Genomic DNA, 13,334 nt, shown 5'->3' with positions numbered 1-13,334 from the left:
CATTAATTAAATATGTGATTACTTAACTCCTGATCAGAAACACCTTGAATTCTGTAGAATCATTCTGAAACTTCTCTTTTAGTTTTATGGCTTTCTTATTCTAGAACCTGATCCCTTCACCACTGAGCTAGCATCCTTAGGTCATCACAATTAATGACTTTTTTTTACTAAAGCTGGCAGATTTAACAAAAGTAAAATTTTGTTTACAAACAAGAGTATTATACCATAGTACCATAGAGTACCATAGCATTACAAACAATGTAAGAAAAAGATGGGGGCGGATAGACAAAATGTTCTTATCTAACTTCACAGTCTCTTCCAGTAAATACGAATATGAAGGACAAAGCGGAGTGGGAACACAAAGATGAAGAACAGCATCACTTACCATTTCCTGAGATGCATACTTTGGATCTTCAGGATCAACTGACCAGTAGCAGTAGTCAAAGCAGAAGGCTGCAGTCTTTTCTCTTGAGTCCCAAGTGCCATCAAGCCTACTGTCCACCTGACAACAGAAGGAAAAAAAGTTAGACTTCACTCCAAAGCCAAATAAAGAGCAAGCGTTTTAGAACTCGCAGGAAGTTTATAGGATCTGTACTGTGGAAAAAAAACAACAGTTAATTCTTTTTGTTTGTTTTCCTTTAACTGACAGGGCGAACAGGCAGGGATATCCATGACAAACCTGCTGAGGAATTTTTGCTGAAGCATGTTTGCTATAAATAAGGATCTTCAGCCTAAATACAATCAACAATTGTGAATCTCCACAACATCTATATTAAGAGAAAAGCCATATAAACCTTTTCATATTTTATCAGTGAAACTGAGAAATGACAGAGAACCACATCTCAGAAATGAGGCACAAAAAGAGCCATACAAAACCCATTTTCTCATTCTTTATTTAAAAATCCAAGCCTATTTGCCCTTTCCTCTTCGCTTTATCATGCTGACAAGCTAATACATCTTTTGCTGTAACAGCACGATACAAATACAGCCACTGAACTAACCATTAACTTAACCATAATTTTAGCATGTGCAATAATATAAGCAGAAGATTCAATCTTACTTCATTCCTAAACAAACTTCTTCATTGATGTTATCACAAACCAGGGAGTGACTATACTATATGTCAAATCACTGAATAAGTGGCATTAAATGCTGAAGACTAACAACTGTAAATCTACAGGGAAAATGAATCTATAGGCTCATCTGAGGGTTTTGTGGTTTTTTTTTGTTTGTTTGTTTTGTTTTGTTGTTTCTTTAAGCCAAAAAACAGCAAAAAAACCAAATAAACAAAAAAACCCCAAAAACGATAGAAGTAATGTCAAAGCATCTTTGAATTCAACAGGTTATGCGTATTTTAAATCTCATTTGGTTGTACTTGATTCAACATAGTATCTTGAGAATAAAGATTTCCTTCAAGTAGACTTCACAGCTTAATGAGCCTGCTGATCATCTTCACCATGCTTTGACTTAGAGATCTTTTGATTACGTAATCTTTTATTTACTTAAATTTTCTACAGCAGTAAAGAGACAGGAAGGAAATACTGCAAGCTATCACAACTTATAAAAAAATGAAAAGCAAAAGAACCAAACAAAAAACCCAAATCCCTTCACCTCAAGATGTGCTCCTGCCTGACAGAAGAAAATACGTACCTTGTAAACCTTGGCATCCTTTCTAATTCACAAGGTTTTACTTTTGTTTTTAACTACAAAGCAAATGCACTTCACATGCAGTGCAAATATTAGCGTATAAATACTAGTTTGTGCACTGCAGTAAGTGGTCTAAGTTAAGTTTATGCATTAAAAAACCTCACCAGTTATGAAACATCAGGAGTGAAAACATTCACAAGTCAGCTCTTGCACCTCCAAACAACCCTGTCCAGCCTACTGAGCCTGCCTTGACTTCTCAGTCCACCAAGGCTGCTCACAAATACTCTTTAAGAACTAGAATTTAAAGTCTGTTGTGTCACACAGCTCAAATGGGCCCACTTACCCAGCTGTGGACTTCCACCTGCCTGCAGAGTCTGTCCCAGCTGGTGAGGATGAGGTTGCTGCAGCATCGCCATAGCAACCAAAGAAAATTAGGGACAGGTTGCACCTGGAAAGCAACTGCCTCTTTGAGAGCTTAACTACACATGCAAAGAATTGAGGAAAATTATTCAAGGGAATAGTGAATCTTGGGCTCTGTAAATACAGCCTTGCAAAGTTATTCACACCTTACCAGGAGGGAGATCACTGCAAGCTACTTTTAGCCCTATTTTCAGGAGAAGTGTTGTCTTACCAAAGGTAATTCATAGTCAGAATAACAGCACTTCTGCTGACTGAACTAAGCAAACCCTGGAAGCATCAGCACCTCAACACCAGCCCCAGTAAAGAAACATAATACAAAGATAATTAGCAACAATTTACATCCACGAGACATTCCATACAGAATAACCTTTTTTCCCCTTCTGTCTTTAAAAAAAGAACACCCACAGTCATTAAAAAAAAGGTTATGACAGAAAATGGTAAAATACTCAGAGACCATCCGTTATATTTTTCCCTGTCTCTCTCTTCAAAACCTCATGAAATATTTCTCTTGAGCCAACCAGCTAGAATTAACTGAATTCACAACTATAAAGAAACACAGAACACATCCATCTCTTAAAATCCCTACCTTCACCTTGGTAATTCCACAGTTCACTTATTTGTTTTTCAAGCAGACAGAGGTTTGACAACACAAAATAACTTGGTTTCCATTCCATTAGTTTAGTAAGGGCACACAGCAGTTTTAACTCATTTAAGAGTCTAAACCATAGGGCTGATTCCTATGTATGTAGACTCTAGAGCTCTCAGAGGAAGACAGACACATTATTTTAGTCTAATAGCTCTTAGTCTTTTACTAAGGCCTGAAGTGTAGCTGAATGCATTTTGCTCCATTTCATGTAAGCTGGTCACATTCCAAATACAAATAGGAGAGGAGGAGAGAAACAGGGAAAGAAATCTTCCAGATGTTGGTAACAGTAAGATAAGCACAAAATCGTAAACAAATTACCAACAGTTTTGAATAGCGGCCCGCAGCCAAAGCACAGTAGCTTTGATAAGAAAAAAATACAGAGAACAGCTGAACAATTAGACACTATATTCCCTGACAACAACAACAACAACAACAAAAAAGAAAAAGAAAGAAAAAGAAAAATAAAGAGAGAGAGAGAAAAAAGAAAAAGAAATACTTTCTAGAGCTATGCTTGTTTAAATGTATCCCTGAGTGTTTCTTTCAAAGTGATCCAGTGGCCAAACAAATGCAGCAAAGCATCACATCAGGATCCTTACAGGAGAAGCATAAGAAAACAAAAGGCGTACCTTTACGTTTCTGACTGTTGTCACTTTGTCATCAACTTCCACAATCACTCTTCCTCCTTCTGCACTCTCTCTGGAACCAAAACACATTCAGAAATTCACTTGAAATACGAAGACACAAAGATGTATTTCAAATTCATAAACTCTAGAAATTTGCATTTCCTTTCAAGAGTTTTAAAGCAGACATAAAACACTTCATAAAACACTGTATTCCTAAAGGGAAAGTAATTTCACTTTAGAAACATATACTGGCATTGTTACTCTGAAGCAGAGTGGAGCATTTGTAGACTGGCAATGTTTTGAGGAGTAAGGATCCAAGTCGCAGACCCACGAAACAGAAGTGTTAGCAGGTATTATCATCTACTTCTTACCATATAATCCAAAGATTTTATTGTAGCCCTCAAGAAAGTTCTTTTTAGCAAAACAAGCCTGTCCTGAAATGTAAACAGACTGATTGCTCCACAGCTGCAAAGCACCGTATGCTCCTATATATTATTTGCATAAAATCACTTGGTAATCACCTGGTTTGGCATCATCAGTTTAGTCAGAAGGCAGATAAGATAAAAAGAGGGCTAGAAAACTCAAATCTGATTGACCACCAAACTCTGATTTAACAGATTTCCTTACATTTATACGGGATGTAATTACTTTCTAAGGAATCTTCTCCTTTCATTAGCAGCCAGCTGTCAGTCAGAACATAGCACAGTGCAGCCTGCATTTTGGTCAGTTGAGCAGCATTGCTAAAACCTCAGCTGAAGAAATGCACACCAAATTTCCAATTCTAAATGGAAAATTGAAATAAAAGGCCACCCTGGGTTACTTTAAAATATTTAACCTCATCTTCTATAGTTGCCACACTGTTCCAGATGAAGTTTAAAAATAATTGGGAACACCTGCCTGAAACAGGTGTTCATGCATGGAGTAATTTAAAGTTACTAAAGTTACTAGAAAGTCAGGCTGTTCTCACAGAATATGTAAGAAAACCTCAACAGTAACAGTCAGCACCTTCAGCCCTACCAGCACTAATTACAAGAAACTCACCTTCAGCCCGTATTTGCCATACAAACACATGTATTTATATGGTTCTAATCACCGATATATGTATAAAGTCATTACTGAAGATCCAAGATAAAGAAATTCCAAATATAAGACATTGAAGGTATAAAAATTATTCTCAAACATGAAGAAGCTCATATTTATATACTTATAATATAATGACAGTATAATAGAAACAAGAGAAAATCAAATTACCACACACAGTAACAACGATTCTTCACTACACAACAGTTGAGTAGCCTTGCTAAGACTTGCTCTAGAAAGCCAGCAGCAAACAGAAATAAAACTAATCCCTTGCTCTAGATGTAGATTCACAGCTCTACTTAGCTGAAAGTTGTTACTGGAAGGAACAACTGGTGTTCTCCTCTCCAATGCCTCACACTTGCACAAGTAAAAAGAAATGAGAGCATGTGCGCATGTGTGTCTGACCCAGCAATCACACCCCCATACAATGACTCAGATCAGCTATGGTCAGAAAACAAACACACAGCTGCTAAATCCAAAGCAAAAGAAAGTGCACGGGTTTGCAGTGATGGAACTGAGAACACTTTTGCAGCAGCTTACAGCTGAGAGAAAGAGAACTGAGCTTTCTAAATAGAATCACTAAGGCTGGCAAAGTTTGGCAAAGTCCTCTAAAATCATCTAGTCTAGCAGACCATCTACCACCAACATTGCTCATCAAATCATGTCCCTAATTACTACATCTACCTATTCCTTATATGCCTCCAGGGATGGTGACTACACCCCCTCCTGGGTAGACTGTTCCAGTGCCCAAACACTCTTTTGGAGAAGAAATTCTTCCTAATATCCAACACACAACAAAGCTGGACCTGTAGCTGTCTCCAGTCCTAAAAACCATTTGTTCAGCCTCCCTTTAAGTTTGTGTTTATTTTGTATTTCACTGAGGTACAAACCAGAGAACTTTAAGGAAGGAAGCCCAGTTTAATATCTGAAGTCGAACGGACAAAGCACATTTACAGATGCTGCAGATGTTCTGCCTTAATTCCAAATTACAAATACTACAAGAAGCTCTTCCAGCAAAAAATCAAGTTTGTTAACACAGATTATATACATGTATCACAGCTTGTATTTGAGTAACAAAACAATATTTCATCCTTATTGAATGGGTGCTCTGCTTTACCGGTATGAAAGCTGTGTTACTCGGACAAAAAAAACCAAACACCCCCAAAGTCCATTTCTCTTGTGATATGTTTGACTCCCACTGTTCAGAAGTCAAAGAGATTAAACTTCCAGCTTCCCTATCATCCTTTCTCTTGCTTTTTGAATAAATTGTGCTGTGTTTGGGAAATGCTTCTCTTCTAAATTACTTTGTACAAGCAACATTTTCTCATGCAGAGCTGCAAAGAGCATTTTGTGGTACATTGGCCCAGGACAGACCTGGACCTTCCCACAAAGTTTGAGCAAAATGCAAACCCAGCGACAGACCAGTAACAAAAATGCAGCAGCGGGGCTGCAACAAAGAGCAGCAAGAGAGACCCAGGGGAAGCAGCAAGAGAGACCCAGTGGAAGCAAAGCTACTGTGGCAGTCCAGTCACAGTAACAAGGGGGAGCTCAATGGCAAATCTCCTCTAACACTTGCTGGTCCTTTGACAAATCATTTATGCAGCCTATCAAAGCAAACACAATCCCAGAGAGAGAGCAGATGTTGAAAGACCTGGAAGAAGGAGCCAGCAGAACAGAATCATGGGAGGATCAAGGCTCCCTGAGATCAACATTTCCACATCTTGCTGGATTGCACAGAAACTAGGTCAGACTGCAGAGTGCAGAAGTGCAAATAGGTACACAAAGCTGGAAGAAGTAGTGGGTGGGAAGAAGGGCAGTTGTTTATTTAAGGCTTTATAAAATTTGCACCACTTCTCCTCCACCCTCTCAAATAATAGTCGTGCACTTAGAGAACACAGGGAGCCGACTTTTGAAAGTTGCACATTTATTTTAAAAACACATAAATGTAGTAAAACAAAAATACTGGGGTCATTAGCACTAGACACGTAATACAACAAAACAGCTTCTACAAATACTGAGTACCAAATACTTGAGGTAATTAAACATAATAAAGCCAAAATACACCATTCAAGTACATGAGAAATCCTAAGCAGTTCTTGCAAGAAAGCAGTACACACCTTCTCATACAGATTATAACAATAATCTGCAATGCATTTCTTGCATGCATCCTATGCTTTTGCTGCCAGCTCCCATGACTCAAGCCAACTCCAAAACTAAATTCAGCCTTGAGAATTCAGCGTTGAGAGTTGATAGTGCCTTCAGCCAAGAGAACTTCTGCTCTCCACTGATGAAATAAGGTACCCACAACCACAACTTTCCTCAGCACAGCATGTCTCTGTAAGAGCAGCATCATCTGTATCCTCAGCCTTGCTGCTGGAAGCTGGGAAACTCACAAGCTGCAAACAGTATAAACATGCTTCCTTTGGCTAATGCGGGATTTATCTTTAAAATATCAGCAATTAAAAAACCCAAACAAACAAACAACAACAAAAATCACCTAAAACTTGTTTTCAGTGTTTTTCATTATGCAGGACAACTAATTCCATTTGGGATATTTCTTACTAACTCAGTATTTTACTGGGTCTTGCTGAAGAGGAGTGCACATCCAATAAGCAATTTTCCTTCCAAATTCAGAACAGATGCTGATTAATCATTTAAAATCCATATTGAAGCCAAGTACACGAAGTTCACCAAGACAACACACTGCTATACTAGACATGCAGCTCAAGTTATCTGTACAGAGCCTTCACTGGCTCTAATAATAGATGAGGCAATCCAATAAAATCACCATCACCAACAAAAATCACCATCAGCTTGGATTCCCTCTAGTGTTCTTTGCAAATATAATACAGCAACAAAATATTTGGTGCAGAGAAACCTGAGCCATTGCTGGCGCTCCTTCAAGATAAAGGCTGCTCAAACGGTCAACATTTTCTTCATCATATTCAGACTTTTGATATGTATCTTGATGAGAAGCATTGGATCCTCTGGTCTCCCTGTCTGCACCATTTTTGAAGCCTTGTACTGCTATAACAAGAGTGTCATTCATCTTCATGGAGAAATCCAATGCTGCTCATGATACACCAGTGCTTTGAACAACCTTGAAACAACACTGTTTTCTCTCTTTGACAGAGGCATTTGGGGGAGGAGGGAAACAGAGAGGCAAATCTCACCTACACCACTAGCACCCAAGAAGCATGAAAGGACAAGATTTCAAACAATACTGCACCCCAGTCAGTCCAGTTTCAATCAAAGCCAATACTCTACCACTCTTGATTCCCCAGCTGTTTGCTGAGCAACAAGACATTCATCAACTTCAGCAAAAAGGAACTCTGTGCCTACACCATGTGATCTCCTTGGAAATCAGAATCTAGATACACTGATTGGTTTTCATTCCAACAGGACAGAACCACAGTCCATGATCATGGTTAAACAAACAACTGTTTCAGTCAAGTTCAATTTTTCTTTGCTGCATAAAAAAAAATATCTGATCCCTGCTCCAAATCATTCTGATGCCCTTAAAGCACTTATAGGACTTGGTGCTCTATGAAAACAAAAAATTACAGTTAAAAGAGTTTCAAAAGGTTGTGGTGATGTTGTTTCAGGATATTGTTGCAGATGCTTCTGCAGACAAGAGAAGCAAAGAAAGAGCCAACCTCTTACTTCAGACATCACACCCACCAGCAGCTAGAACCTTGTGCTCCTCCCAGCTTGCACCAGGGCAGGCAGAGGGCTGTCACATAACATCAGCAGAAGCATCACTGTCTGTGGTTGCAATACCCTTGCAGTATTTGGATACTCAGCACAGAGTCCTGACCTTTTAGGAAGCCAGAAAGCTTGTCCCATGGAAAAGTAAGAAAACATGCTCTGTGTGATTGCAAGAATACATCTGGGAAAGGTTGCTGATGCAGTGCCCTTATAAAAACACAGATGTTGCTTATGCAAATGACCTGTTAATGCCAAGTTATAGTTACTAAGAGAAAAGAGCAGCCATCTCAGTTATAGTTTATACAAAACTTTAAATAATAGACTAGGCAAAGGAAAATAATTTAAGTGAAAGAGCGGAAAAGATGTTAAGATAACCTTAACAATAGGCTAGGTTACAAAACAGAACATGTGAATGTTAAAATACATTTCTTTAGGATAGAGAACTCTTATAAACACAAAATCGGTTTTCTTCAAAAAATAATAATAATAAAAAAAATAAGCTCCTGTGGAAAACCAAAACAAAAAGCTTGAAATCATGAACAATGCAGAACCAATGCAGTTTGTGCAGGATTTCAGACACAGCTCTTGAAGGTCTGAGACAGCTTTCCCACCATCAGGTACCATCCCTGAACCCACAGCTTTTGGGAGAATTCAACTACCACCACCTGAAAACAGGAACCGTCAAGTAAGTAAGAAAAGGACACAGAGGAAAAGCACCATGTAACCACCACAAGGGGAAAAAAAGAGACAAGGAAAAAAAAAAGAGGAAAAAAAAGAGCAGTGTTTTGCCCTGCATTTGACAATTACATCCATACGGAACATATGCCAAATAATAAAACCAAATTCTGCTTCACCCATTCTCCAGATAAATTTTCATCTCTAACATATTTCTTGTGCTAATGTTTAATATATACATATTTCTAAGTAAGTTATTTCAATTCACATCCAGTAAAGCACTTAATAGAGATTATGGCAACACTCCAATAACAGCTAATTTCCCCAACATGCATTTGAGCTTCAGAGTTTAAGTTAGTCAGAGAAAAGTAACATAAAGAAGAAAAAAAGCTCATATCTACCATTATAATGGAAAAACATATATCCTCTCCTTGCTGCCTGTTCTCTTTGTCTAAGAAAAATATAAACATAAATACAACATTAAATATAACATTAAATATAACATTAAAATAACCACCAAAAAAAAAAAAAAACCCTCTAAAAATACAGAAAAGCTAACTTAATCAGAAACTGAAATCAGAAACAAAAACATAAATGTATTAATGATGCCAATATCTTGTGTCCTTACACTTCCTTCAGGTGTACGCAATGCATGTGTATACCAAATTGAATAAACTACCAGGAATTGTGGGATTTTTTGCTTTTGTCTTAATATAACCTGAAAATGCTTTTGAAATATGAGCCTCAACTCATCTGGTTATGCTTGTTCAGAACACATCATTCATAACAACAGCAATATGAAGTTTCAGGAGTGAGATACTAAAACATCCAGAACAGGTTGCTTCAAAACGTGCTTGAAAAAGGCAACAGTGAGCAGTCAGTGATGGATAAATGTTTCGAAAGGAATATGATTTAATGAACTCAACATTTTGTTAAGTTCTCCCATCACACGAGGCACTTCTCTGGAAGTCCTTGTGGAGAAAGTTTCCCCACTACTACTCCAGACAATTACTCCCAAGCTCACAGCTATCACCTGTGGTCTAAAGCCCTCAAACTGAACTCCCTCTTCCTTAACCTGCCCTCAAGCCTCATTATCTCCTGCACTTTAGGAAGGCCATTAGAAATCTACACCATAGATGGCAGCAGCAATGGCAAAAGCTGCTGCCTCAGCTCAGACTATGACAATGAACACCCACACAGCTGTAAGCACAGTTCAGCTTTGCCACTTGGGACTACCCAGACATTCCTTCAGTGCACTCATTTGCCAGCAGGACGGGCTCAAGAATTCCTCAGGGGGCTGGGAAATAAACAGCAGGCTGGAGACCTTCAAGTCACAGCCTGGAAACCAATAAAGCACAAAAAGTTGAGGGCAGCTTTCTGGTTAATTCACTAATTTAGCAACTCTTTCATTGATGTGTCTATCAGGCTCATGGGGGATGAGTTCATTTGTGAGTTAATAAAGATACTCTTGGTATCTTTCCATTAAGAGCTCCTCACCCATATCTTCTTTACCAGGTTTCACAGGCAACAGAGAAGAGTTTTCCAACAGCAGAAGGTACTTTCTGTTTTGCTGGGTGCTTCGCATGCAGCTCCCAAACACCAGGACTCAATTCTCAATACTGTCTGTGACATTCTCAAAAAGCACATCCCAACGAAACCTGCACGCCCTAGTGTCAAGGTAATTTACCCTGTTCCTTGGCCATCCATGCAACTTCCATGCCTGGATCCAGTATCACACGACCACACTGCAACGTATTCCACAGTGCAGTAGGAGTGCCTATACACCTACTTCACATAGTTACATGTTAGCATTGCAAGTGTTTCTTTCCACAGCTTTTACCCCTCAGCCAAAAACAACATTAGGCTTTCATTACAAAAGTTTGATATCTAACAGACCAAGCAACAATATATCTGGAAATAAACCACAGTGGGATTTCACCAGTTCCTAACTCCTGTTTAACACCTGGAAATTATTGCTGTAGTCAATTTACTGCACCCATTCAAGTTTCCATATTTCATTCTGAGGAGTGAATGTGGTTCTGCACAATGAGCACCTGTGTACCCACACGTAACAAGTTTACTTTATTTCTTGGTACCTAAAATGGTAAACGTGTAATAAAGATTTTCAGAAGCAATGTTGCTCTAGGGAACATCCTGGTAGAATTTTACTCTAAGGACAATGCCTTGATGACAAAGAAAATAGTGTATTCTATTATTGTACAACTGATGGCATTATGAAGAACGTTGGCTACAAGCTCTTAAAAGCTTAAGGAAAGGGAAAGCTTCTGCATTCTGTACAACTGCATGTGCTTTTTAGCTTCTGGGGATTATTTGTGCGTAGGAGTTCTCTGTCGAAGAATGCATTGTGATGGGCACTGTACAGGCACAGAACAAAAAGACCTCTCTTTACTCAGCCTTATGCTAAGTAACAAATAGCAGATGTGAATAATATGGATTATAATAAATGGATACTTGAAACAGGAAGCAGGATTTTATGATCTCCCATATAGAACCTTTTAACTTCTGAATAAGTTGCACACACCACAGTACTTCAGTCCAGCTGAACTCAAAGAGTATTTGTAGGAAGCTTTTCCTTCCAAAGTACCCAGGAGGTCCCTGGAGTTGTGGCAATCTGTTAATAGCCATCACAGCTGTGGGTATGGATTGTGAGAGGTGCATGTGACCACAACACGGAGGTGGTTTAGGAAACTAGAATGGAAAGCATAAGCCTCTACTTTCACTGATCCCCATCAGGGTTACATTAAGTATTCAAGTATTTGCTATTTGTCTTGATTTTATCGCGTTTGAGCAATTTTGGTCAAGGCCAGAAAGCAAGTTCTCCCACCAGAGCCTTCACAGACTGCATTCAATCACTTTCCCTTTCATAAAATATAAGAAGCCATCAGGAGTGTTTTTGCTGATCTCAGCTGTGGCAACACAGTACAAAGAACAAATAGCTTATAGCCTGTATGGTCAAATACCACAAGCCAGCAGTGAGGCTGCCACAGGTGGAGCAGTAGAGTTGTTCAAAGTCTGACTGTTACCCTCAGGCTTCCCTCTCCTCTTTGTTGCATCTCCATGTCAGTACCAGATCCACTCTGCCCTTCTGCAGGAGGCTGTCCAGGATCCCATCCATCCAGGATCCCACCCACCCCTCCAAACTAAGCTCCCATCACACCACTGACCCTCTCAACTATGCCAAAGGTTTCTCTGTTCATCACACCTCACCTGGCAGAGCTGTAGGCACAATATAATGCTACGATGACACACGCACAGTTACATACTGCCCACTGGAGAAGAAACATTAAGCCAAATGCAATGTAAAGCCAAATGCTTTTGTGGGAGAAATGTCACTGGCTGTACAATGAAATACATCACAGTCAAACTTCAAAACTCTTTCAACCTCTGGTTGAAAAATGGTCCTGTGAATAGCTTGATCGCATCACCAGGTTTTCATTTTATTGTCAATACTTCTACGCTAGGAATGACAAGCAATGTGGAAGAAAACAAAATCAAGGAATGTCTCCAGCATTAAAGCAACACTACGCAATGAAAGGCCAAACTTAGCTTATTTCCATGCTGCAACTTGTCTTAAAATACACCATCATCTGTCAAAACGTGTTCCATTCAGGGCTGTGTTACATATCAGAATTATATTTTAAAAGAGAAACGTTTGTGTAATATAATTATGGATTTTTAAATCCCTTGAGTTAAGAGGTAGCACATAATGAGAACTCCATTCCATAGGAGGGCCATCTACCACGGGCCCACGCAGCCAGAAGATGCTGTGCTAAGCAGGTGGGCTGCCCCACAGCAGCCGCTGTGCTCGGAGCTCGGACCCGTCCCCAGATCTCTTCCGCCTGAAGCGCTATAGTATTTGTCTAAAGTCAGAAGCAAATTACTGGCCACTAAAATCTGCTTTTCCTTTCTTTTCCCTCCCAAACTTCCGAACTCCGCTCGGTTTTACTGACTCCCTCCGTGCTGGTGGGAGCTGCCCCCTGGCCGTGCTACATGCCGGCCGGGACCACAGCCGAGCAGCCAGGAGGGAGCAGAGCGGGGCGGCAGAGGAAATATCCGGCCCCTGCGTGCTCGGGACAAACAGCCACGGCCGAAGGGGAAGAACGCGTTCCCTCGCACTGGGTGACAATCGTTCTGCCTGAAGGAGCTCAGCGACATAAACCGAACGACCTCCCCAGCTCCGCAGCCCTCCGGAGGGACGCATCCTGCCTCCTCACCCGGCGCTGCACGCCGCTTGCCCGCTCCCCAGCCTCAGCGCTGTCCCTCCCCGGCCCCCCGCAGCTGCATGGCCCCCCGCGTTCCCTCCGTGATCCCCGCCGCACCTTTTGCTCAGAGGTCGGACCCGCACGGCCACCTTGACGTTTGCCATGGTTCACCTCACGCCTCGCAGCCCCGGTCCCGCATCACGCCCCCGGCGCGGCCACCCAGCGCCCGGGGTGGAGCCGCCCCGTCCAGTGCAGCATCGCCTCGCCCCGGGGGCGGGGACACAGCGGGGTCCGCCTCGGCCTTCCTCGCTT

General features: G+C 40.6%; 1 protein-coding gene across 3 annotated transcripts in view; it reads right to left on the bottom strand.

Annotated features, from left to right (window-relative positions):
• The window catches only part of STARD9 (StAR related lipid transfer domain containing 9), a 90,408-nt gene extending 77,121 nt beyond the window's left edge, over positions 1-13,287 (bottom strand). For 2 of the 3 annotated variants that reach the window (XM_015864679.2, XM_032445053.1), the window contains exons 1-3: positions 13,140-13,287; positions 3,340-3,409; positions 386-502 (exon numbers count right to left, since the gene is read on the bottom strand). In XM_015864679.2, coding sequence (XP_015720165.1) covers positions 386-502; positions 3,340-3,409; positions 13,140-13,186 — 234 coding nt within the window. In that variant the 5' untranslated portion in view covers positions 13,187-13,287. The remainder of the gene's footprint in view (positions 1-385; positions 503-3,339; positions 3,410-13,139) is intronic. The other variant, XM_015864680.2, reaches the window with a different exon arrangement.
• Positions 13,288-13,334: the final 47 nt, after the last annotated feature.

Source organism: Coturnix japonica, chromosome 5, assembly GCF_001577835.2.
Source record: "Coturnix japonica isolate 7356 chromosome 5, Coturnix japonica 2.1, whole genome shotgun sequence".
In the NCBI taxonomy this organism is placed as follows: domain Eukaryota; kingdom Metazoa; phylum Chordata; class Aves; order Galliformes; family Phasianidae; genus Coturnix; species Coturnix japonica.
Note: the sequence above shows the minus strand (reverse complement) of the source record. Positions and strands in the feature narration are given on the sequence as shown.